Source organism: Mirounga angustirostris, unplaced genomic scaffold (assembly GCF_029215605.1).
Source record: "Mirounga angustirostris isolate CCGP_5_RB_7025 unplaced genomic scaffold, mMirAng1.0.hap1 SCAF_2, whole genome shotgun sequence".
Lineage (NCBI taxonomy): Eukaryota > Metazoa > Chordata > Mammalia > Carnivora > Phocidae > Mirounga > Mirounga angustirostris.
This window is the reverse complement of record NW_026991710.1, coordinates 98,010,438-98,037,718: the sequence shown is the minus strand read 5'-3', so window position 1 is coordinate 98,037,718 and position 27,281 is coordinate 98,010,438. Positions and strand designations below refer to the sequence as shown.

The following is a 27,281-nucleotide window of genomic DNA, read 5'->3' as shown; positions in this document are numbered from 1 at the left end:
AAGAAAAGCTGGGGAGAAGATGGACTTTTAAAAAAGGTTTCATACCTTTTCTGCTACTTGAGTTAAAACAAACAGAAAGTACTTTTATAACAATGAGAGTAATAGAAATAAAAAAAATTAGTCCTAGAATTTAAAAATTTTTAACATGTCCTTATCAGTATGACTGTAAATTTTACTCAGATTTAGTCGTAGGAACGAAGGTGTCTTAATTGGCCAAAGTGTCGATAGTGTCTTTTTCATGTACACGTAGGGTCACTGCCTATGCTTCTTCACTCACTCATCCTTGCCTTCTTTCTTAACTTATGCTGTATCAATAATTTTCAATAGAAGGCTAGTGCAGCAATAAAAATCCCTGCTCCGTGCTGACTGCAGCAAAGACAAGACGGCGCACAGGTTATGCACCCCTCCCCATGTGTCAGCTGTGACCCACTCCACAAAACGGGTTGAATGCCACTTAGTGACACACATTAGGACAGGGCTGAACTTGATTCTCTCCATTTGTTTTTCAGGGAAGTTCTTCACAAACCCATGTACCTTGGTAGTAGTAACAAATAACTTACAACACCTCTTAACAGCTGACCCAGGCACAGCAGAGTGTGCCACTAACCCCAGGCCTTTGCGAACAACAGCTCCAGGCCAAGAAAAGGGAGACATGGATTCCAGCTAAAGGAACAAAATGTGCAAAGATACGGAGTTGTGTAAAGCACGTGGTGTATTCCGGGAAAGCAAAGCTTGTATGGTGGAAACTTCGAATGCACAGGATGGCAGGGGTTAGGAAATGGGGAGCTCCAACTGAGCTCCAGAGGGCCTTGAAGGGCCAGAGGTTCACTGGCTGTGTGACCTGGGGCAAATGGGATGAGCCTCAGTTTTCCTAGCCTTAAAATGCAGACTACGTTATCTTCTGCACAAGATTGTGAGTATTAAATGAGAGATGTGTCCGAAGGGCCCGGTGCAGGGCTGCCACAGGGTTGTTGGCAGCAGCTCATCTCGCTGTTTTTTACCCTCCCTGCTCCCACACAGATAAAAGAAAATGGACTTTATCATGTAGTAGAAAGTCTCCAGGATTCTTTTTTTCTTTTCCCCGTTACAATAGCCATCTTCATTTGTAAAAATCCGGATATAAAATGTATTCTTTCAGTCTTTCCAAGTTTTCCTTTTTACAAAAACAAAAAGGCACATAAAAACCCTCCCTGCGGTCATTCCCATAGACGGTGTTTGTCAGGCAGCCCTCCCCCCTCCCCCCCCAGGAGAAACGCCCCATCCATGATCAGAACAGTTCCCTTTATTGCAGAGAGTGCTCTGGCAGCAATATGCCAGGATCGTTTGGAGAAAGGCAAGATTGGAGGGGTCAATATATTGAATCATTTAATTTCAGTAAATTTTGCTTAGTAGATTACTTCTTAGGTCCTTAAATAAGATTTTAAATATTTTTAATGCTGAATCAACTTTTGTGGAGCCTAAATCATCTTTTTATTGCTTCCCAGGGACGACAGATATGTAATCTTGATCACACATTTTTCCTTTTGTCATCCTGCCTGATAGCTGGTTTCTTGTGTCTGTTGTCACCACAACACTGCTACATTCTTGTGCATTCTTCCTTGAAATACCACTTCAGGTGTAATCTATGCTCACTGAAGGTTTCAAAGAGGGGCTTCTGTTGCACCATGATCCTGGGACATCTGTTTACTTTTGCATCATGGGATTCACTTGGTCCTGAAAGTGTTCTGTAGGCTAAACAAGAAAGTATTTCCCCTGTAATACAACCTCTTACTAGTTTTTCAAAGCGTCATGGTATAGGGAACTACATTCAAATACTGGCTGTTTCATTCACAACCTGTGTGACTTCGGGCAAATCACTATCCTATCTAAGCCTCAGTTTTCCAGTCTATAAAATGGAGAGAATAGTACTTGCCCAAGGACACAAAGGTTATTAAGAGGATTAAATTATATATATTATATATATTTATAAATTATATATAATATAAATTATATATATGTATATAGATATTACATGTAAATATAAATATAATTTAATCCTCTCAATAACATATATATAGTGTTTGGCTCATAGAAAATACCTATATTTTGGGGCGCCTGAGTGACTCAGTTGGTTAAGTGACTGCCTTCGGCTCAGGTCATGATCCTGGAGTCCCGGGATCGAGTCCCGCATCGGGCTCCCTGCTCAGCAGGGAGTCTGCTTCTCCCTCTGACCCTCATGATCTCTCTATCTCATTCTCTCTCTCAAATAAATAAATAAAATCTTAAAAAAAAAGAAAAAAGAAAATACCTATATTTTAATTTATTTTCTGATTCCCTTAAAGTAGAATTTCCCCACCCAAGACATTTTCTATATATTTTTTTTCTTTTAGGCAGCAGACTGTCCCGGGAAGCTGTTCATCTTCCATTCCTCCTTGCCTACTGCAGAAGCACCAGGGAAGCTCAAAAACAGAGACGACAAAAAGCTGATTAATACAGACAAAGAGAAGGTATTTGTAAACAATGGCCCTTTGAAGTGTCCCTGTGTCAGTTTTTAAAGGGCAGTAAAGAAAGAGTGAAGGTGTCCTTGTGTAAGAAAGGGAGAGAAGCTAAATGTAATGCATAAATCCAGGACATTGTATATTATAGGAATATTTTGAATTGCAAATAATTTAAGAAATGTTATATTCCTAGAAAAGCTGATTTCTGAAATAGTCCTAAATTAAAATAAGGCCTCAAACTTTTTTCATTGTATAATCTGTGTAAGAGACTAGGTGATAAGACTGTTACAGAAATGGGGGGGACGGCACCTGGGTGGCTCAGTCCTTAAGCATCTACCTTCGGCTCAGGTCATGATCCCAGAGTCCTGGATCGAGCCCACATCGGGGTCCCTGCTCCACGGGAAGCCTGCTTCTCCCTCTCCCACTCCCCCTGCTTGTGTTCCCTCTCTCGCTGTGTCTCTCTCTGTCAAATAAATAAAATATTAAAAAAAAAAAGAAATGGGAGTGGGAGGAGATGCAGGAAGGAGATGAAGGTAGAGGGAGAATGTAGACAGCACCATATAACAACACTCCTGAGACAGGAAGTAGAGGTGCCTGATGCTCAAAATGCGCTTTGCTCAAACCCTCTGACAGTATAGCCGTTGCTGGGGTGACAGGTCAGTGGGAAGGGTAAGACTATGGGGTAGGCACCAGCTACTGGCCACATGACACCAGACAGGTCGCCCCGTGTAGGTCTGTAAAGGTAAGACAGCAACGTCAGTTTCATTAGCGCTGTTGGAGGATCAGATAACGTTGCTGGCACACAGACATTTCATACAGCACGAGCCTGGCACACTCTGGGTGCTCAGTGAACGGCTGCCGCATTGATGATGACCATACTTCATTCCTTCAGCCCAGTTCACTTAACTGGAAACAGTTTTTCCTTCATTTTAAAAGAAGTCAGCAGAAATTAAAAATTGAAACCAAAAATATTTTGTGGTTTTCCTTTTTCCTTTGTGCCTCTTTTTCCCCAGACACTTTTCCAGCCCCAAACACATGTCTACAACTCACTGGCCAAGGAGTGTGTGGCTCACGGCTGCTGTGTGACCCTCTTCCTCTTTCCCAGCCAGTATGTGGACGTGGCCTCTTTGGGTCTCGTGCCTCAGCTCACCGGAGGAACCCTTTACAAATACAACAATTTCCAGGTAAAAGCCAGCAACTTGTTCACCTCAGGTTTCTACTGCCATTTGACTTGAGGCGCTTAAATCATGGGTTAAGAAAGCTATTCCCCCTTGTGGGCAGCTGGCAAATGTAAATGCTGTAACCCATGGAGATGATGTATATGTGATTAAGCAGTTCCTTTCCTACTCCCTAAGTATTTGGCAACAGAGAGAGCTCATTTAGCCTCAGATGTGAATTTCAATGTAAGTTTGCATGATGGGGAAAAATATATTCTATATAAAATTTTAGTATTTAAGATACTGTTTTTCAAAGTGACTATGTATTTGTTTTAAATTGTTACGATTTGGGGGGGGGGGTCCATTCATGATACCCCTCCCTTCCAAGCCTGAATTAAGAGACAGAGTCATGAGAGAGTAAAAATGTGAGCACCGTACAGACTTAGGTCTGTGGGCAAGTGGGCTTGCTAATGCTTTACCTTTCAGTGTAACAAACTTATATACCCAGGCACAGGGTGGGCACAGTTACAAGCTTCTCTTGTGGACAACTGTACCTTCAAAAGTTACCATATCGAGGGGCAAGAAATGTGTGCCTCCTACAGGCAGGCTGTCTCCCCAGAAAGAGGATCCAGAATAGACTAAGCTATGCCTACCCAGTTCCTTTACTCAGACTTACTACTCAAATACGTCACCTGCTCTCACCTGAGAAGAAGGGGTCAGGGGAGTGCCTCTGACTTATGTACCTATACATGGAAACATGGAGTGGGAATGAGTGTTCCCCCAACATAAATGACAAATGTTCATCATCATCTGTTTTTATTTAGCATCGATAAAATTATTTTTAATCATCTAGCTACATATTTATATTGTAAAATAGTTAAGGGATTTGGTAAGACCAAAGGTTGCAAGTGAAGTAAAATTGAAAAAGCTTTAAGAGTCCTTTCTAAGATACCTGGATAAAGTGGGTTTTAATAAAGATTTTTAAAATGAGAATTGTTATTTTAAGTATTTTACTGCCATCTGGTGGGCATTGATCCTACTTTATTTTTCAGATGCACATGGATAGCCAACAATTTTTGAATGATCTCAGAAATGATATTGAAAAGAAAATAGGATTCGATGCTATTATGAGGGTTCGTACCAGCACAGGTAATTTTCAGTTGTACTATTTTCAAGTCTCTGTTGTGTAATTGTTTCCTCCTCAAATTAATAACGGACCAGCAGAGAAAATAGTAATAAATTAAATAGGAACAAAACTTCCCTTTTCCTCATCATTAGGTTTCAGAGCCACTGATTTCTTTGGTGGAATTTTTATGAACAACACCACTGATGTAGAAATGGCAGCCATTGATTGTGACAAGGCAGTGACTGTGGAGTTCAAGCATGATGACAAGCTTGGCGAAGACAGTGGAGCCTTAATCCAGGTGATTTAAAATGTACTCCCATCTTTGGTATTTTAGTTTGTTACTGACTGGTCAGTGGGGAGACTAAAATACCATCAACTGAGTTAGTCTCTCTAAAGAAATTCAATTCTATTTCTCCCCAAAAGTCATTAGGCACTCTGTGGTGTATTCTCTGCACCCTGATTTACATACGCTATTTGTAAGAAGTCGTAATTGTATGTCATTGCATGAGAGCCCAGCAAACTGTGGTCAGTGTTGTAGGCATGAGCAAACTGCCAACAATGTTCACTTCTTTTAGGCTTTAGCACCCATTCATTCATTTGTTGCATTCCTACCAAATGTCAGACACCATGTTAAGTGCATTATTATGTTACATGCAAATATAAATAGAATTTGGTTTTGTAGTAAATAAATTTAAGCAGAAGCCATGGAGATCTTGAATTAAAACAAGAACAATTATATCTAATGGTCATAGTTTTCAGATACTAGCATCACCCTTAAAGAATGGAGAGGGGGCGGCATTAAGTTGAGGAAGAACTCTAATGTTTATTTTTTGATCACAGATATTTGAAGAAGTATATACTTGTTTGCATTCTTGAAATGCATATATCAGCAGCATACGACTTAAGTACATCATCAGAGTTAGTTGCATGTTTTTAAGGGAAGTGAGGCTTGAATAGGGCTATGGTCATGAACGTGAAAGTCTTATTTCTGCACCTGAATCCCTGGTGATGAAATCTGAGATATGTGAAAGTAGACTAGCGGTAGATGCAAACAGATACTCATGTGTGAAAGCCCGGTTAAAATTTAAGTTTAAACCAGTGAAGTGCTACATAGAGACCCAGTGTATGAATTGTCATTATACCTCCCTTATTTGTTATTGTTCAACGTGGAAGAATTTAGAGGTCTCTGAGCTGTACACACTGTTCTCTAAGTGTAAATAAGATCAGGCCAGCTTGGGTGGACATGTTGAGCAGAAAACATGTGTCCTTGATCTTGCCTCTGCAGTGTGCTGTGCTTTACACGACCATCGGAGGTCAGAGAAGACTTCGGATTCACAATCTTAGCTTGAACTGCAGCTCCCAGTTGGCTGATCTCTATAAGAGCTGTGAGACAGATGCCCTTATCAACTTATTCGCCAAGTCAGGTAACACTGCTAATCCTGTGGTGTAGTGTATCTTGCCTAATAATTCAGTCAAGACTTGTTGGTTAATTGAATTAGTAACGGACAACTACTCTGGTAGCACAGCCTTTTGGTGGGCACATTCAGAACTTATAAAAGCAGAGTGCCAGGGAGAATAGTCAGCATTTCTCATTCCAGATTAATAATGAGATAACTCAGTTCAGGCCCACACTATACAGTTTTATTCAAAGTTTCCTTCGGGGGCTGGGGGTGGGTTCTGAGTTGAAATTTAGGAAGGTAATACTTAGACTGTTACTATGGTATGTAAGTATGCCCTCTAGCACCTGGGGATAATGGAAAGGGACTGTCCCTAATGTTGGGCTGAACTTGTCTATCCATACCCTGATAATTACGAAATGGGAGGGGCCCGAGTTGGAATTTTCTTTGGTTCCTTCTCCCCTCCACAACCCCCGTTTGAGATTCTACACTAAAGTTTCGAGGAAACAGCAATTCAGCCCATAGGCATTCAGGACATCAGAAGATGGCAAATTGGTCTTTCTTTTTTCTGTGTGTAGAGTTCTGTTTATAATATTCTGTGGAAAAATCTGGACCAATTACCTACCTTTTATTAGAGGTAGGCCCTTGTTCTCCATTGGGTATATCGTTATACTTAGTAAAATGGAGAACATTAACAACTGACTTTAACATTTTAACACTGTTACTCCTTGCTGGGTGGTCTGAAGATAATAGCAATTTGTTGTTTATTATTATTATTATTATCATCATTTGAAGGGATTGATTTCTGAGCCAAGGCTTTGATGCCCTTTTCATTGTTTTGTGCAATTAGCATTTAAAGCAGTTCTACACCAGCCCTTAAAGGTCATCCGGGAAATTCTGGTTAATCAGACTGCCCATATGTTGGCATGTTACCGAAAGAATTGTGCAAGTCCATCTGCAGCAAGCCAGGTGAGCCACTTATTGTACTTAGATCCTAAAGTGATACTAAATGTACGTTCTTTCAGCATTTGGCTATTAAAGGTTTATGATGTTCCAGGCACTTAGATGCTGTGCTTAATAAACTATACAACCAAGAAGATTGAGAATGCATTTGGGGAGGCTATGGTCTTTTTACAGCCAACATTAAAAAACTTAGTGGCTTTACAAGATGCATGAACCAAAAAATGTGTGTGCCTATTGGGTTGACAGTCACTACATTATGTATAAATAACAGAATGTTATATGTAAGAAATGTCATAATATAAATGGGATTCTCTTTTGCTTATAAAGATGACTATATGGTTAAGAAATGTGTGTGCTTAAATATCTTTTTAGGCATGTTAACAATTGTAGTTGATAGGAGCAAATGGCAGGAATGATTTCTTTATATTTAAAAACATAAATATAATTTCTAAATATTGAAATTCTTTATATTTAAAAGTTAATAATAGGTATAAAGGGTTTTGAAGGAAATGTCTCTGGGTGTCATCTACTAACTTGGAAATTTTAGAAGATCCTTTAAATAAATCTCGTTGAGACTCTTTTGGGTAAAAGAAAAAGAACCTCATGTTCACATTTATTTTTGTATCTGTTCTCTTGTTCACATTTTTCCCTATGTCAGTCAAAGCTAAATGGTACTTTTCATAATTTCATGTTGAATATCTGAATATAGAATTTGGATTGAAAGAGAAGACAGCAACAGATGGGAAAACTTTCTGGTTAACTCATTGTCAGAAGTAGTGGGTACTGACAGGATGTCTGAAACCCCACTCAAAAATAAACCTTGGGCTCCTGGGTGGCTCAGGCAGTTAAGCATCTGCCTTCGGCTCATGTCATGATCTCAGGGTCCTGGGACTGAGCCGCGCGTCGGGCTCCCTGCTAAGCAGGGAGATTGCTTCTCTCTCTCCCTCTACCCCAATCCCCTGCTTGTGCACTTGCTCACGCACGCTCGCTCGCTCTCTCTCTCAAATAAATAAATCTTAAAAAAAAAAAAAGCCTTTAGCAGCAGAGATAATGTAGATAAAATCGGGGGGGGATTTCATAATCTGGGTAAAGAAGGAAAATGAAATGCAGTTATTAGCTTGGACTTTTCACAAAAATTCCTTTCTGTGCTGTTCTAAGTGATTAAATTAGCCACCCATTCTCCTGTCTCCTGCGTTGACAATCACATAAGCAGCTCTCGAATCTCTATGTTAAGTGTCAGTTCTCTTTATTAGCTAGAAGATGTGACACTTCAGTAACTAAATTCCAATATCAGTACAATTTCACAGTATACTTGTTTAATTTATACAAAGCCCACCAGGTGCACCTGGAACGAGTCTAATCATGAGCATTTTACACCCCAGTTTTACTGTTTGTTTTACAGCTCTGGAAACATTATTCTGTCTCTGGAGTATCTCATACTTCAGAAGGATTAGTTGAAGGAGAACAGGTACACTTAGTGTCCTCTCAGAAAGTTTATTTGCTAATGTTAAAGCAATTGGATTCAAAGACCTTAAGTTAAAAACAAATCTGTTGCCTATTTAAGGAGAGAAATAAAATCTGTCTGTTCCTTCTGGTTTAGAAGTTAAAAGCTTTGTCTCTACTACTAGATCATCTGGTTATGCAATTTAATTACTTCTGGAGGAAAAACATGATGATACCATATTTTCTCTGAAAAAGTTGATAGAGATTATTCCTGTTCTTATGATGAGATTTTACTTTCTCTATGAACACATTTTCAAATTACACTTCAACTAATGATGCGCTTTAAGAAATGAGATAATTTAGATATCTTAGGATTATCCAGCATGGAGTGGGGAAAATTTAGGGATTATAAGACTTAGTGACAGTAGTATATTAAAATATACCATTACTTAGAAACATGAAATGGCTGGACTTGGGGTTCTCTTCAGAGAATGTAACTTCAGATGTGCTGCCCTCCTATATTTCACTTGTGAGAAACAATATCTAAAATTCCTAAAGGAATTCCACTCTTTTCCTGTAGAGCCCAAAGTTTCCTTGATCTAAGCAGGACTACGAAGGAGCTGTATACTTGGATTATTTGACACTGGACCTCGGAAGATCTGCTTTTACTGAACTTCCAGAGCCAGGACTAGCTTGAGGCAAGAGAAGCACTTAGGGTATAAAATTTAAGGCGGCACTTACTCTGGAGGTCATATTTTTTTTTTTTTTTAAAGATTTTATTTATTTATTTGAGAGAGAGAGAAAGCATGAGGTGGGGAGGGTCAGAGGGAGAAGCAGACTCCTCGCTGAGCAAGGAGCCCGATGCGGGACTCGATCCCGGGACTCCAGGATCATGACCTGAGCTGAAGGCAGTCGCTTAACCAACTGAGCCACCCAGGCGCCCTGGAGGTCATATTTTGATGCTGGGTTAAGACCTAAAACTACAAATGAGAGTAAAGCAATGTTTTGAGTTTACATAGCAAGGTAGATTCTTTTTATTAAATCTAATAACTCACTCTTCCGAACTTAAATATATTACATCGTATGGAAGTACAGTGACTTCAAAAGGCAAGGCAAATGCACTTAACTGCAAATAGTTTTTTTTTTTAATTCATTACCATTCTGTCATTTCAAAACTCAGAGAAGAATTCTCTAAATTCAATCAAACTGAACTCGTGAATTTCTACAGCTTCCACACTTGTACCTTTTTCTCCCCCAAGAATGATTGTTACTCATGGAGGAGATCTAGGGAGGTGGGGAAAGATTTATAGAGTCCATCTGTTCCCACATTTTCTTCCCCACCTCAAAAACATTGGCAAAGACTGTCTCCTTGGTTTCTTTCACCCTAACTCCATTTTTTTTTTCATCATCAATTTTCCTCCTTATTTACCTCCTCTGTTTTCTTCTGTCTGCCCCCTTTCATTCAGTCTCTTCTGGTCAGACTTTTAGTCGTATAGGGTCATTGTAGGTCAGGAGTCTCACTCCTTGGTGGCATTTAGGACAACAGATTTTTTTTTTTTTTAAGATTTTATTTATTTATTTGAGAGAGAGACTGAAAGAGAGAGAGCATGAGAGGGGGGAGGGTCGGGAGGGTCAGAGGGAGAAGCAGACTCCCCGCTGAGCAGGGAGCCCGATGCGGGACTCGATCCTGGGACTCCAGGATCATGGCCTGAGCCGAAGGCAGTTGCTTAACCAACTGAGCCACCCAGGCGCCCTAGGACAACAGATTTCTAAATTGTCTTAATATAACCTGATTAATGAGAAGCAGCCAGTGAAATTACAAGATAATATTTGAAGAACTGTGTGTACATGCTTCTATATGAGAATCTAAGAATATTCTTAATCCATAATATGTAAGATGCCTAACTGGTAACTGGCCCAGAAACAGCATTAAGGCCACATGGCTCTGGAATTGGATTATGATCTGGTTCCTACATCTTTTTTCTTTTTTTTTTTAAGATTTTATTTATTTGACAGAAAGAGACACAGCGAGAGAGGGAACACAAGCAGGGGGAGTGGGAGAGGGAGAAGCAGGCTTCCCCGCGGTGCAGGGAGCCCGACATGGGGCTCGATCCCAGGACTCTGGGATCACGACCCGAGCCGAAGGCAGACGCTTAACGACTGAGCCACCCAGGCGCCCGGTTCCTACATCTTTTGATCATATTTTTCCTTGGTTGAAAAAATAATACAGTAGCATATGTTGTCAAATAAAAACCTTTTATGCTAGAGAAAAAAAGAGGAGTATTCTGCTCTGATGAGGAAACATGCATTTAACTGTCTTTGAATCTCTGAAAAGAGATCAGAAGGAGAGGGGAAACAAACCACAAAGTAGAATTGTCCTGAAATATGTTTGCCTGAACCAGTTAGAAAACTGTCTTACACATTCTTTACTTAGTAGATCATGAGAAGAAACTTATGATGTGAAAGATTTAAATGGAGGAATAAATCCTAACGGAGCCTTGGGGAAAATTTTCTCTTCAGGGTGGATTCTGATAAGTATCTATCTTTTCATCATTAGAGAGAACGCTAAGAAAGCAATCATGAATGTATAGACCAGATATCTAGAAGTGCTGCATTGTGTTGTTATTTGCAGCATCATATTACAGTATGTACAGAGGTCACATAAGCCAGAGTAGGGATGGAGAGGAAAGTACAGGTGGATCAGAAAGACAGAATTTAAATAATTAATTTACTAATAGAAGGTAAAGAAAAAATGAAATTGGGTTCATCTGGTAGTTCTGATATCTCAAATAGGAAACGTAAGAGGAAGAACATGTTTATGATTTCCTATTTTAGTTTATATCTATAGTGTTGCAACCTCCTTGTTATGTTTTATCTATTTATATATCTGCCATCTCTGATGGACTTTGGCATCTTGTGACATCGACTGTCCCTTATTCCTCTATCGTTGACACTTTGCATAAAACCCATGACACAGTGGCATTCAATATGTGTTTGATGAGCTTATGACTAACTGTGTGAGTTTAAGATGCATGAAGTGCATAAAGGAAGAGATATCTAGTGGGCAGTTGAAAAAAACACAGTTCTTGAACTCAAGAGGTAGAGGTTCGTAACACAGATTAAGAAATACTTTTTTTAGGGGCGCCTGGGTGGCTCAGTTGGTTAAGCGACTGCCTTCAACTCAGGTCATGATCCTGGGGTTCTGGGATCGAGCCCCACATCGGGCTCCCGGCTCCGCGGGAAGCCTGCTTCTCCCTCTCCCCCTCCCCCTGCTTGTGTTCCTGCTCTCGCTGTCTCTGTCTCTGTCAAATAAATAAATAAAATCTTTAAAAAAAAAAAAAAAAGAAATACTTTTTTAAATTGTATTTAATAAACACGTGTGTGATGCTTACCGTGTCCTAGGTACCATTATAAGTGCTTCACAAATTAATAATCATTTAATCCTCCTAACAATCCCGTGATCATGCAGGAGATGGGCTGGTCCAGTTTTAGATGAGAAAACCTAGGAAAAGAGAGAATGATTTGCCCAGGGTCACACACCTGTTAAGAGGCAGAGCCGGGATTGCGTTCTGCCAAAGCACCTGGAGAAAACTGACTGCTGTTGTTTAAATACCTCATGTGTTTAAGCACATTTCTGTGCTCTCTGTGCTTATATGTGTTATCATTTAATCCTCACAATTACCTCAAAAACAAATGTTTTTGTCTTACAGGTAAAGCTCAGGGGTTCTTTCTCATAAACGCCAAGCATATGAAACAAATGTCTTTCTTTTTTCAGCTTATTTTACCAGATTCCATGAAAGTATTACCAGTGTACATGAATTGTTTGTTAAAAAATTGTGTGCTGCTTAGCAGACCAGAGACCTCAACAGATGAGCGGGCGTACCAGAGACAGCTGGTCATGACCATGGGTGTGGCCGACTCTCAGCTTTTCTTCTACCCACAGCTTCTGCCAATAGTAAGTACAAGGCAGTGGTGCATTTCCTAGAGGAATCTGGAAGGGAATCATATTTTGTCCCTTTCCATATGTTCTATCTGGAACATTTTGTTCTTAAGAAATTTAAAGTCACAAATGCCTTCAGAATGTGTCACGTGGGACTGAGAGCAGAGGCTTTTTAAGTAAGTATTATGCATCAGCATGTGTTCAGTGTGGCGATGGTGATGGTGGGGGATTTGAGGTGTTCCTATTCCAGTGAATTGCTCAGATAATTGCTTTTCTTTCCTCATGCCCAAATTGGCAGATTGAAAAGTTAGTAAACAAGTTGGAGCAAGCCAACCTTCAGTTGTTCAAGAAATCTACCTTATAGCATTAAAGGCAACTGATACATATGTATATGGGATCTTACGTGCACACATGTATTTGTTTCTGTACAATGTATGAATGTCTAAAAGTCACCACATTTAATTGGAATGGCTATGATTAGCCTTGACCAAATATAATTAAGGATTTACAAATCAGATATATTTGAGGTCACCTACACTGTACAAGGGACCAACTTCACTTGTCCTTGGAGAATTTACTTTGCATGTATTCCATTTATTTGAAGTCAATCCTTGATGTTTTGTATGCCTCTGTGCTCTGCAACTAAGCTCTTTTTCCCTGAGATCTAGCAAGTTCAAATTACAATTGAGGGCTAGAAGAGGGGAAGACTGGTGGCTTATTTCTAATTCCTATAATGAAGGTCATACTTGGGCTGTCAGTAACAGTACAATCAGTATTAGAAAGAGTTAAATTAGGTTGGAAATTAAAAGCTATTAATTCTTTCAATCAATATGAACACTAGAATTCTTACAAAGTGGTTGGTCTTCAGATAAAAATGGATTAGCAACAATCTATATGCCAGACAAACTAGAACTCTAAGGGATAAGAACATCACCACTCCACTAAAATCCTTTTGCCAAGGTCACCGGTGGCCAGCATGCCGCTAAATCCAAAGCACAGTTCTTAGTCCTTCTCTTACTGTTAACAGCATCTGACACAGTTTATTTCTCCCTCTAGGAACACCTTCTTCACTTGACTTCTTGTTTCTCTGCTTCTCTGGCCACTTCTCCTGCCACCTCTGTCTGCTGTCATAGTACCCTGGGGCTTAGTCCTTGGGAAGCTTCTCTTGTCTATCTGCACTCAACCCTGTGGGGGGGCTCATCTGTCCTTTCAGTGTCATTTGTATACTGATTCCCATGCTTGTATCTCCAGCCGGACCTCTGTCCTGAACTCTAGATGTGTCTATCCTGTAGCCTACTGAGCATATCTTGGTGGGTGTGTAATGGGCACCTTAAACCAAGCCCTGAGCTCCTCTCTACACCTGCTCTCCTGCAATCTTCTCCATCCCCATTTACCTCTACTCTCTCTTGCCAATTCTTCAGGTCCAAGCTTGCCGTCACCCTTGGCTGCTTTAGTTCCCTTATCCATCACTTCTCATCCACCAGCAAACATGCCAGTTCTCCTTTCCAAGAATGTCTAGGTTCTGACCACTTTCTCTCCTCATCTATCACCACTCAGATTTGAGCATAATCATCTCTCCCATGGACTGCAGCAGTACCCTCCTAACAAGCCTTGAGGCTTGCACCTTTGCCTCTCCAGTCTGTGTTCGGCATAGAAGTTAGAGTGATTCTGTTAAAATGATTATGAGCTCATGTCCCTCCACTACTCAGAACACTCTAGGATTTCCCATTTCAGGAAACACCAAATTTCCTACTGCCTTGGCCCAGTGCCATCTGTACTAACCTCCTCTCCTTTCTGTCTGACCTCATCTTTGTTACTGTCCACTTCCTCACTCTACTCCAGCCACCGTAGCCTCCTTGCTGATCCTGAAACATCTGAGACAGACTCTTACCTTAGGATCTTTGAACCAACTATTCCTTCCATCCTGAATGCTCTTCCCCAGATATCCCCAGGGCCCTGTCACTCATCCTTCAGGCCTACCCAAAGTTACCTTCCCAACAAGCCTTCTTGGACTAGCCTAGTTAAAACTGTACCACCAGCACTGACATGCCCTATCCCACTTTCCTGTTTTTCTTCATAGCACTTAACACCATTTAAAATTCAGTGTTTTTCTTTTTATTATGTTATGTTAATCACCATACATTACATCATTAGTTCTTGATGTAGTGTTCCATGATTCATTGTTTGCCTATAAGACCCAGTGCTCCATTCAGTACGTGCCCTCTTTAATACCCATCACCAGGCTACCCCTCCCCCCACCCCCGTCCCCTCTAGAGCCCTCAGTTTGTTTCTCAGAGTCCATAGTCTCTCATGGTTCGTCTCCCCTTCTGATTTCCCCCCCTTCATTTATCCCTTCCTGCTATCTTCTTTTTTTTTTTTTTTTAAACATACAATGCATTATTTGTTTCAGAGGTACAGGTCTGTGATTCTTCAGTCTTATGCAATTCACAGCGCTCACCATAGCACATACCCTCCCCAGTGTCTATCACCCAGCCACCCCATCCCTCCCACCCCCACCACTCCAGCAACCCTCAGTTTGTTTCCTGAGATTAAGAATTCCTCATATCAGTGAGGTTATATGATAAAATTCAATGTATTTTACTTATTTTATTTGTTGCCTCTTATTCCTTCCAAAAAATGGTTAGTGTTCAAGGTAGCTTGAACAGTTACTGTCTAATGACTAGAATAATGCCTGGCACATAGTAGACATTCATTAAATATGCACTGGGAGGAAAGAAGGGAGGAGGGAGGTGAAAGGAAAAGGGGGAGAGAGGAAGAAAGGAAGGGAAGGATGGCAGACTTACTAACTCTCCTGCCTTTGCCTGCACAGCACACATTAGATGTCAAAAGTACAACACTACCTGCTGCTATTCGTTGCTCTGAGTCCCGTCTTTCAGAAGAAGGAATATTCTTATTGGCTAACGGTCTCCACATGTTCTTATGGTTAGGAGTTAGTAGCCCACCAGAACTGATCCAAGGAATATTTAATGTGCCATCTTTTGCACATGTCAACACAGATATGGTGAGTATTTTTTTTCGTTGTTTTTGTGGTAATGTACAAATTCTTAAATGTTTTGTGTTCATGTGCAACCACACATTACAAAGTAGAAAAAAACAATAAGGCATATAGTTCTTTATAAGAAAGAGAATTTAATGCTTTAATGAATAACAATTAGCTGGTGTAAAGTTATTTGTATAAAGTATTCTCAAACAACCAAAATATATGACTTTAAATAGAGATTGCCCAACACTTCCAGATCTTTTACTATGTGTTCATCACTGTGCTGTAAATACTTTAAATACATAATCCCATTTAGGTCTCATAACAAATCAGTGAGATGGATATTGCTGTCAACATTTCATAGACGAATTGATTGAGGTTTGGAGACAAGTTCTTTCAGGTAGTCAGTAGCAGAGGTGGAAAGTGAATTCAGTTCTTATACTCTGTACTCCTCCTGGTGCTGACTTACATATTCAAAAGAATGCAGAAATCTTTCATACGTGTGCAGCTACAGTCTAAGACTATGTCAGACTAATGAGTTGCAAAATAATCTTACGAAAACAGGTTATATACCTCTTTGTTACAGATAAGTTATATACTCCTCTCATTACAAAAGAGATTGTGGATTTGATGTAAAATGAATACAAATGACTTTATTTTTAAAGTTCCTTAGGAAAAACCAGCAATTATCATTTGAGAGTCAACATTTATTGCAGATCTTATTTATAGATCATCTTTGCATGAGCATCATTGCTAATGATGGTTATTGTCTTACTCTGCTTGGTGGTGGATTTCTTCTGAATTCACATGTAGAACTCAGCAGATAGTTTGTTCACTGAGGCCTCACTGGTTGGATGGTAAGATGAATGAAGTCTAGTTAACTCCCCAGTTTCTGTTATGAAGGTAGATACATAATATCTTAGAAGAAGGGACAGGATCAAAATTCCAGGCTAGGTAGGTGGTCAATTTAGAGAGGTGCATATCCATTATGAATGTCAAAAAAATATTTTTAAAGGAATTAAAGGTATCCACATCCCATTAAGAAACTAGTTTTAAGGTGGAGATTTAGAAATAGTAAGATGTTTGCACGTGGTTCAAATTAAGGAATGATTAGAAATGCAATTTTTTTTTTAAAGATTTTATTTATTTATTTGAGAGAGAGAGAATGAGAGAGAGAGCACATGAGAGGGGGGAGGGTCAGAGGGAGAAGCAGACTCCCTGCCGAGCAGGGAGCCCGATGTGGGACTCGACCCAGGGACTCCAGGATCATGACCTGAGCCGAAGGCAGTCGCTCAACCAGCTGAGCCACCCAGGCGCCCCAGAAATGCAATTTTTAAAAAACAAAAAAATTAAGATTCAATAGGCAAAGAGTTATGAATCTGAAGAATGTTTATATAAAATCTAAGGGAGCTTCCTCATCTGTCACAATGTATTATTGGAGTAAATGTTAAATGCATATTTGCTGAATCGAATGTTACATACGAGATCGCTGAAGTCTGTCTACCACAAAGCAGCAGATTGGTAGGTTTGTGCTTTTATCGTGTGCCTCCTCTCAACCTTCTTCAAAAAATAAAACAAAAAAAACAAATGTCACTTTCATTAGAGATAGTTGGCACTTCGAAACATATATTTGAAGTATACTTACATTATTTGTTACAGAAAAAGATCTACCTTAATGTCAAAAAAAATATAGGGGATGGAATGTGAATATTTTATAAATGAATTTTCTGCCTTTTTTTTTTTTCAAGACTCCTGTGAAAAATATTGGCCATGATATTTTCCTGAGACTTGTAACTTTGTGGTAAAATGTTCTACCTCACCTTTTCATTGGCTAAGTCACAGATGATGTATTAACTTGATATCTTTTTTTTTTTTTTGAGAAATAAGCATTAGCATTTTACTCTGTCTTATTGGAAGAAATGAAGTCTAGATCCTTCATGTCCCCTGGAGGCCACATGCAGCTGGATGGTTATCTTTTTTAAACCATTAGCCACATTTCAGGGACATCTCAGGGGCCACATTCCCCTCGAGAAATCAGCATTTGATGGTTTGTCTTAATTTTGGAACAATGGTATTTGGATGGCATTTTCTAAACATGGTAATGATTCACAGTCCTGCAACAGATCCACTGAAGGAATAAAGTACATCCTTTTCTCCCATGACAAAGCCTTGCAATAGCCATCTTACAGAGGGATTAAACATCATGGCAAATGATCCAAAGATACTCTTTGCATAAAACATATACTTGTTGTGTCATTTCAGTGATGTATATGTATCAAATTCTAGAGAATTTATTTTCAATAGAGTTCAATGTTTATTTTCAATAGAGTTAATTGGTGGAAATGTATGCCAATAAGAATGAATAATTTTTAGTGCATTTTTTTTCACATTTTTGGTTTTTAGGTAAACAAACTAAGCCAATAATCAAATATATGGTGTAGAAGGATTTTTTTTAACTTTAACATTCTAATAATCTCATTGCTGCTTCTATCTGAATGTTATCGATTACACTGAAACTCAAACTTTGGTTTTCTTAAATTTAGACATTACTGCCTGAGGTTGGAAACCCATACTCTCAAACACTCAGAATGATAACGAGCATCATCCAGCAAAAGAGGCCATATTCAATGAAGGTAAGAATGAGATTTTATTTTTTCCTTTCTTCAAGTGTTTATTTAAATTTCATTATAGACTTTTTAAATGCATGTCCTATATTTTTATAACATGATCTTTGGTAGAAAACTCACACTAACCTCTAATATATCTACCTACTCAACAGATGCAAACATAAAAAAAAAAAATAAGTAAATAGGTATCACCACAGGTTGACCATGGGTTATTTTAGTAATTATTAACTTAGTCATCAAGGAGAACTTCTTCATGGCTTAGTAGCAATTGATATCATTGACAGACTATGAAATGACTGCCGTCAGTGCTTAAAATTACTTAGTTATAGAACTATCATTCAGAAATTCAGAACATTTTTAAAATTTTATTTTTACAACTTTAGATTTGTGATCTCTGAGGAGTTTGCTATCCTAGGCCTTCTAAGCCTTTCAAGCGTTCAAGTTTGAGTAAAAGAATATAAAATGTCTATAACTCAGGAAAATGATGCCTTGTTACTAAGTCCCCGCTACTTACCTGTCTTCCTTCTCAAGCTCAATATTAGAATCTCCTGGAGTTTGAAATGTACAGATGATGATGATGGTTTCTTACGGTGCTCCTCCCTGCAGAGGTGTAGGACACTCACCTGGAGACAGGCCTCTACAACAGTCAGGGTATTACAGGCCATTTTTCCCTGGAACATGAACGTGATATTAATCTAAGTCAACATCCTTAACTGTGAGAGATAGCCATGCACGCACACATCCACTTGAGGCAGAGCTGAGATAAACTGAACTAATGAAGAGCTTTATAATCCCTAGGATGACGGGGTGAACACAGAACATTTCTACAACTGTTCTCAGACCACACAGCATCTACTTGGGTTCAGTTTTAGGGCAAGACCTAGAGAGGGCAGAGAAGGCTCACGCTAAATACATTCTTTGTAGGACACTCTCTGAATGCCTTGGAGGCATGTAATGCAATCTAAGGTCTCATGAAACAAAAATTGGAGACCACTGGTACTGAGTGCACAGTAATGATGATGCATTTACCTTTATCCCAGCTGCAGCAGCGGCATCCCCACCACTGCCCCATTTGCAGAGAAGAGGCTAAACATGGAGATCGTCCTTGTGCTCAGGAGCCTCTCCTTCCAGGAAAAATAAAACCTGTTTCTCCTCTGCTTTCTCCCACCTGCTCTAATAGTGCATGTTAGCTCTAATAAGGCATGTTAGCTTTAATTATAAAAATATCTGGGATAAGCTCCAAATATATGTGAATAAGAGATAAGCAGTTGCATGTTAAATAATTTTGGCTTGAATATTTAAATCAAAGTTTCTTATGTGCCACTTACGAATGTATCTGCTGCTTATAAGACTAATTTGGCCTTTTCAAGGTACTATCTGTATAACAAATTGGAAAACCTAAAATCTACAGATGTTAGAGCTGAAAGGCCTGTAGAAGCCACCTGGTCCAGCCACTGCCTTTCAGCTCCCTCCAGCACCATCTAACAGATAATGAAAATGAGGCTCAGAGGACCTCGCTCACTCGGCTTCTGTCTCACAGCTAGATCAGCGCAGATACAGGCCTAGCCCCGGCTGCTTAGTCCAGGGCACGTAGCATTATACCTTTGGCTCTCACATGTGAAAATGGACCACACAAAGGAAATAAAAACACATTATAGAATCTTTAAATCTCTTTTAAAGAGTCAAGATTGAAGAGGAGAACAAAAACTGGAATGGAAGGGTCAAGAACAGCAAAATCAAATCCAGAAGGCACTGCTGCTTTCTAGGTTATGCTAATTAGCTTTTCAGACAGTCGACCCTTTTAGACCTCGTCATTGTCTGCATGGTCTTACATTTGTGGGTGAACAAAAAAAAAAGATTTCTATCACAGGATATCTGGGAAGATTACCGAAATCAGATGTCTCACTGATAAATTCTAGTCCTGCCCTGCTCCAAGTTCTCTGTGTTCCAAGTGTTTGCCATTCTCTTCTTCCTCATGTGTTTTGTAGATTACTCCCCATCCCATTGGCTCCTTCCCAGTTTATAAGCCATTCAAATCTACCTTCACTGAAGCTCCTGATTCTTCCAAGATTCTGCTTCCCTTTTATTTCTTTCTACAAATTTGTATTAAATACTAGCAATGTACCAGGCATTTTATCACCATACTTCTTGAAAAAGCCATCTGTCAAACTGCTTATATTCCCTTATTCCCATGTCTCCAGGTATCTGAAAGTGGCCAAACAGTTAAAGAAATTGATTCTCAATCCGTTTATGACAATTATAAAATTGAATATTACTTCTTTCGTCAAATTTTCTCTTCTGTCAGCTTTCAAAACGTCATATTCTCATGATGCTTCTTTCTCAACTGACCTTCTTCTTTGGATTCTTTTCATTTATCTGCCCTTTAAGAAGAGTTGGTGTTCCCCTAAGTTGTGTCTGCGGCTGTCTTCTCATTCAGCTCATTCTTTGGAATCCTAATCACTCTCATTATCTATTTCTTATGAGGCAGGCAATGAGAAATGAGAATGGCTTTTGAAGTGATTGAGTCTTTAAAGCACCTTGTACTGTGGCCCAGAGAACATAAACTGGGACTACTTGAGATAGTCAGTTCTTCCATGAAGAGGGTACATAGGAGGCTGGGAGGGATACCAGCAATGATCATTTTAATGTTCTTTTCCCACTCTACAAGGCTATGTCCCTCCTACAGAAATGGAAAGGGAGGGGGCTGATACAATATGGATTCCCCAGTCCATCCCAGTATTTTTCTCTTAGCTGTGTGGTCTACTCCTTGAGAAGACCACCAGCATGTCAAGACAGCTAAGACGGCTTGCCACCACTTCATGAATCTGCTTCCTGAGACCTTCCACCATACTTTCTGTGTCACTCTGGGACTAGTAGTGGGTGGTTCAACTTTGTAGAGACTCAAATGGTAGAGCCAGGATCTTTTTTTTAAAGATTTTATTTATTTATTTGAGAGACAGAAACCGCATGAGCAGGGGAAGGGCAGGAGAGGGAGAAGCAGACTCCTTGCTGAGCAGGGAGCCTGACGTGGGGCTCAATCCCAGAACCACAAGATCATGACATGAGTCAAAGTCAGATGTTTAAGCGACTGAACCACCCAGGTGCCCTGAGTCAGGATATTTGTTATTTTACCTTAAAGCTAAGTTTCTGCCTAGGCTGAAATTCATTTCCTATTCTACTTCCCACCTCAGATCATAGCCAGACACCCTTCATCAAAGGAAGTTTTACAGTGAACACCATAGGGAAATCAATAACCCAGGTGAATGGCAGCAACAGCATATATGCCCCTCAGATGTATAGTATGAACTTCCTCCCATTAATTTCCATAGAGAAATTAAATTCTAAAGAAATAGGAGCCTCAGATCCTTCCCTTCAATGTCTCATTCTGCCCAGTCTCAGCCTGGGCTGTTTCACTGAGGCCAGACCCACATTGCCCTTGCCCATCAGGGACAATAGCAGAGTCCTAGTGGCAGGTGGGAGAAGGTAGATACAACACCAGTAAAAAGAAAATGGCCTTGGCTCCAGGCTCAAGGAGTCTTAACCTCCTTTGGAGAAGTTTCCATTGAAGGTTAGCTGTGCTTCTCCATGTTGGGGTGGAGGCGTGCCTGTCCACATCGCCGTCCCCATGCCTGGCAGTGACACCTGAAAGCCAAGACATCACACCTGTCCGTATCCACATAGATTCGCTGAGCTCTGAGTGGTGGTGGCGGCAGCTGTTGTATTTTTATCAGGTCACGGGTGGTTTAAAGCTTATCAGCGTAGGGACAGAGACCAGGCCAAAGTAACATAAAGGAAAGAAAGCAAGTTGTGTTGACAGAATTATTCTACTTGATAACTAAAGCAAAAGTAGGGAGGGCCAGGCCCTCCTAGCCAAAATGGAATGTACCTTCCTCACTGCAGCTGGTAACTTCAGACCTTTCTGGTGGTTTCACCAGGTGAGAGGAAGTGAGGAGATGCCATAAAGCAGAGAGACATTGTTTTGTTTGTGTGCGTCATTAACTCCACTCATAGCTCAATAGACAACAGATTCTGACCATTCACATCATCTCTGACTTCCTGAAAACAGGAGTGAGTAAGGACGGACCAGGAAGGGCTCCAAGTGTTCATGCCAAGACTGCCCCCTTCTGGGCTTCTTTCCCTTGCACCTCTTCCCCTAGAGCAGCGTTGTCCAACAATGCAAGCTACATATGTAATTCTGCATTACCTAGTAGCCACGTCAAAAATGTAGAAAAGTCATTTTAGTAATATATTATTAACCCAGTATATCCAAAATATCATTTCCACATGGATAAGCAGTTAGTGAGTTTTGCACTTTCTTTTTCTTTAAGTCTTAGAAATTCATTGTGTTTTTTACACTTACAGTACAACCCAATTCAGACTAGCCGTGTTTCAGGTGTTCGATAATCACATGTCGATGGTGGCTACGGCACTGGACAGCGCGACCCTAGATCGTTGTTATGAGCAGGGAACAAGAATCCCCTGTGCAGTCCACCTCTGTAGCGCCTCCCAATTGTGTTTCTTTCTTTTCTTTTTTTTTTAGTAGATTCCATGCCCAACATGGGGCTTGAACTCACAACACCGAGACCAAGGGTCACATGCTCTACCCATGTAGCACCTCTCAGATCTCTTCCCTTTCCACCTTCACTGCCCTGGAATTCAGATCCCAATCATCTCCCACCTACATGCCTCCAGCTGCTTCCTATCAAGTTTCTCTCATCTCTTAGTGCCTTCTACCAGTTAACTCATTTTGTTCTGCGGCACTTTCACTGGATCCCAATTCCTACAAAAGCTCAGACTCATTTAGGTAGTTTGTCCCTAACCGTCCACTGACTTTAAGACTGTTAATTCACATGCCAGCCATGTCCATCTTTGGTACATGGTACATGGCACCCCATTATGAATGCTCTCTAACCCCACCCCACCCCCATCCTTAAGGAAATCCTGCCTTATCCTTTAAGGCTCAAGTAATCATTATTACTATTGTGAAGGCTTTGCCAAAGTGCTTTGCTTATATTTCATTGTTGTCAGTTATAGTGGTATGTCTTGGGTTTTTGTGATTTTGGGGTCAGTGCCTCCCTCCACTCTGGATAATAGGCACTTTCCCATCATCGTCCAAGGCCTCACACACAGTGGACATTATATAATTTTGGTGAAATCTAAGCATACAAAATTGAGCCACATTCAGAGAACGTTTATAACCACCTGCCTTGTTATTTTTTCCTAGCTGACAATAGTAAAGCAGCGGGAGCAGCCAGAAATGGTTTTCCGACAGTTCCTGGTAGAAGACAAGGGACTTTATGGAGGATCGTCTTATGTGGATTTCCTTTGTTGCGTTCACAAAGAGATCTGCCAGCTGCTTAATTAAATGAATTCAATTATTGTTGATGTTGCATTTTTAAGGAGATAATCTCCTTCTTGGTGCCTAATTCTCCAGATGATACCAGGCTAGTTTTGATTTCTTGCTCATTTTCAAAATATCTTTCCAGGATGACGTTTAGGACTTCAGCTTTGGTGCTCAGGTATACAGTCAATGAAGGTACAATTGTACTTTTTAAAGGGAACAGTCTATTTCTGATTGCACAATTTTTAACTGTTAAAAGTGAGCCAGTTTGCATTTCATGAAAGGCATAGTTTACAGAACTGTAAACATTCTCAATTTTCTTTCTTTGTGCTAGACATATAAATTATTTTTCAAAATGTATAGATTTGGGGTAAAAAGTTGTCTTGGCTCTCCCATTTGCAGTGAGGGAAAAAAAAACAATTTTTACATTATACCTAATTTTTTTAAACCATGTAACACCCATTGAACATGTTTTTCAACTTAAGGTCTGCATAGCAGACTTCTAATAACCTTGGAATCTATTTGGTAGAACAATTTGTGTTCTACATTGTTTTTTTTTTTTTCATGACTATATGTTGTGTATGTTAAAACTGTTTTCCAGTTGTTGTTTTGTCTATAAAACTGTCTTTATCTATATTCTTAATGGTTCTCTGTACAATCTTGAGGGTTTCTACCTGTATATAATGGATATTAACCAGTATCAATAAATCACTTCATATGCTCTTACTCAACAGGTAGAAATTTTTTAGGCATTTTGAGATTTTAAAAAGAAATAAGGGTGTAGTACTCAGTGTCTTGGGAAATGTAATCCAGTTACTCTATTAAATGGTTCACTAAGAACAAATTGGGAAAGCTGAAATTTTTTTTGAGGGTTGGGAGTGTTAGGTGAATAAATCAATCTAGGAAATATCAGAGACAATGTACTTGAGAAATGCATTTTTTAAACATTCTCTAATATGCCCTTGTGGGCAGAACAATAGAAATGGGCTATATGAGACCATTATTATAAATGAATATACATAAACCTAGAAGGGTGGTTTTGAGTGGTCTGACACAGACCTCTGTCCTGTATCTGCCCTGTTCAACTTTGATATCAGTGATATGAATAAATAATGAGTTAAATATATTGAGTACATATAGTGTCCTAAGAACTGCAATATGTGTTTTGCGAACATTTATTCCTCATGATAACCCCAATTTTATTATCAGCCCCATTCACAGATGAAGAGATAGACTTGAAGTGATTAAATCAGAATCTATGATTACATGGCTAGTAAGGTTTATTTATAAATTAGTAGATGTCATGAAATTGAGTAGAATAACAAATACACTAACAAGATTAAAATCTCTTCCCATGTTAGCCAACTGGCATGATGTTTCAGATCGACTTGGATGGGTTTAACAAGAAGAAATGTATGATCCTGAACTTGTGTCCAAAAAAATGCACATGCAAATGCTGCTTGGAGACAATGGTACTTAAAAAAGAACTGAGGGAGTTTGTCAGTGTGAATCTATAGTGTAAATGTAATCCAGTTACTCTATTACAAGGATAGCCTGTCAGATGGGTGTAGCAATGGCCCTACTCTACTCCGAGGTGAGACCCACCTAGATGAGTGTTCAGTTCTAGGCACCATGCTCTGTGGGAACTAGAAGCCCAGAGCACATTGCTTTATTCACTTGAAGATAGTCTAAGGGTTGTTTCATATGTTGCCTAGGGTATAAAACCAGAACCAATACATAGAAGTGACAAGGTGCTGCTCAGTTGAAAGAACAACCTTCTAGGTAATTAGGTGCTCAAAGAATGTGCTGTTCTATGAGGTAGTATGTTCTAACTTAAATATTGCACATCTTGGATGTGCCAGGTGCTATGCCCTTTACTGGAGAGACAGACAACAGTGAACAGCACAAACAAAACCCCTGCCATCTTTACAATTACAGTAGTTTTCATAAATGCTGTGCCATGCTATAGCATTTTATTTTTCATATATATAAATGTTATATGTATATATTTATATATATATTTGTGTATTTTATGTATATATATTTATATATAACATATAAATAAAATCAGGGATATGTGACCTAGTCTAGCTAGGGGGCAAGGTCTAGTCCATAAAGATTTCCCGTTAGTTATATTGAAGCCGGGACCTGAACGAATTAGTAGACATTAGCTAGGTAATTGAGAGGATTGGTAAATATTCCAGCAGAGGGAAATGCATGCGTGAAGGCTCCGAGTGCAACAGAGCATATATCACCCTTTCAGTAAACTTGAAGAACTTAAACTTAGCTGGAACTTCCTAGGGAGAGACAAAGTGGCAAAAGATAAAGCTGGAGGAATGGGAAGAGTGAGTCCTGGTCAAGGGAGAGTTTGGATTTAATCCTAAAGGTAAAGTCAAGACATTCAAACTGATTTCAGCAAGAGTGACAGGGTATTCTTTACGAAGATTACTTGGCCGTTGTCAGGTGGTAGAACTAGAAGCAGAGAGACCATTTAGGAGGTTGAATAGTCCACTTGAGTATATGGTGGCCTGCACTTGAAATAACGGGTTTTGACAGAAGGGGATAAGGAGGAGTTAAAAAGTTAGTGAAGGAGAAAAAGTGTCTGAAAATGATTTCTGCTTTGGGCAGCTGGGTAGACAGTGAGACCGTTCCCTCAGAAAGGAAATGCCAGAGTAGAGGCTGATTGTGTGTACGTGTGCATCTCTGTGTGGTGTGTACAAGAGGTAGTAGTTTCCATTTGTATGTGCTGAGGAGGCTTGAGAACTATGCAAGTGAGAGAAAAATATGGGCCTGAGGCTCAGGAGAGGCCTCTAGGCTGGAAATTTGCAAGTCATCTACATACAGAGAAAAAGAAATAGCACAAATAGATGAAACAAACAAACAAACAAAACCCCAGGGCAATTCTGTAGTGAGAGGGCAGCAAATCCCTGAGACAGACAATGAAGTGGAAACCTGAGGAGACTGGGGAGAAGGGCCAGAGAGGTTAAGAAGGAAAACCTGGTAAGAGGACATCGCAAAACCAAGGTAAGCGGGATGCATGGAGAGAGTGGGCAGCCAAGTTACAGTCTTCCCAAAGGGAAGTTAAAGACTAGAAGGTATGTTGGAATTAGTAAAAAGGTCATGGGTGAGTTTGGTGAGAACAGTTTCACAGGTCAGTGAACTTGAATGCTAGATTGGAGTATGTTGAGCAATGGGAGTCAGAGGGGAGGCAACTCAAGAAGGGGATGAGAGAGTCACAGAAGGACAGGATTTCTTATTTTAAGACAGTCAGGGATTTGACATTTGAATGCTGGTGGAAGGAAGCCAGTATTATGTTGGAAAAATAATTAATAGCGGTACTGTTTCGTCAACCCCCCAAAAATGTTGACGACAAGACCGAGAAAAAATATTTGTAAGAGTAAGACTCTTGGAAGACCGAAGGTAATACAATGCAGAGTACAAACGGAGATTAGCTTTCAATGGGAAGAGAAACCCAATATATAATGGAAATGCTCCAATGAATCCTGAAAGGACTACTTGCCAAAAATGGTGAGTGCTATTCCATGGTGTTCGGGTACATCCCTTCCCCCAAACCTTGAGAAGCAGTAGAGCATAATGGGTTCAGGAACCACTGACATGGGTTTCTACACCAGCTCCACCTGAAATGGAACTTCAGGGCAAGTTAGAAACCTTTCTGTGCCTTGGTTTCCTACTCATTTGTCTCAAGGATTAGGTTAATAAGTGTAAAGGGCTTAGAATAGTCCCTGACAGTGCTATTTAACTGTTCATTGCTGTTATTAGTATCTTTTTATTAAACCTGCTAAAGATCA

At 39.8% G+C, this 27,281-nt stretch overlaps 2 protein-coding genes across 3 annotated transcripts in view; one reads left to right on the top strand and one right to left on the bottom strand.

Moving 5' to 3' along the window:
• SEC24D (SEC24 homolog D, COPII coat complex component) overlaps nt 1-24,203 on the top strand; it is a 99,627-nt gene extending 75,424 nt beyond the window's left edge. For both annotated transcript variants that reach the window (XM_045870227.3, XM_045870228.3), the window contains exons 14-23: nt 2,370-2,486; nt 3,491-3,661; nt 4,687-4,783; nt 4,913-5,058; nt 6,046-6,184; nt 7,008-7,126; nt 12,339-12,518; nt 15,334-15,525; nt 18,048-18,137; nt 23,356-24,203. In XM_045870227.3, the coding sequence (XP_045726183.1) occupies nt 2,370-2,486; nt 3,491-3,661; nt 4,687-4,783; nt 4,913-5,058; nt 6,046-6,184; nt 7,008-7,126; nt 12,339-12,518; nt 15,334-15,525; nt 18,048-18,137; nt 23,356-23,496 (1,392 nt within the window). In that variant the 3' untranslated portion in view covers nt 23,497-24,203. The remainder of the gene's footprint in view (nt 1-2,369; nt 2,487-3,490; nt 3,662-4,686; nt 4,784-4,912; nt 5,059-6,045; nt 6,185-7,007; nt 7,127-12,338; nt 12,519-15,333; nt 15,526-18,047; nt 18,138-23,355) is intronic.
• Nucleotides 18,374-27,281, bottom strand: part of METTL14 (methyltransferase 14, N6-adenosine-methyltransferase non-catalytic subunit) — a 43,937-nt gene continuing 35,029 nt past the window's right edge. Inside the window, exon 12 of the mRNA XM_045870233.3 lies at nt 18,374-18,802. Within this exon, the coding sequence (XP_045726189.1) occupies nt 18,778-18,802 (25 nt within the window). The 3' untranslated portion in view covers nt 18,374-18,777. The remainder of the gene's footprint in view (nt 18,803-27,281) is intronic.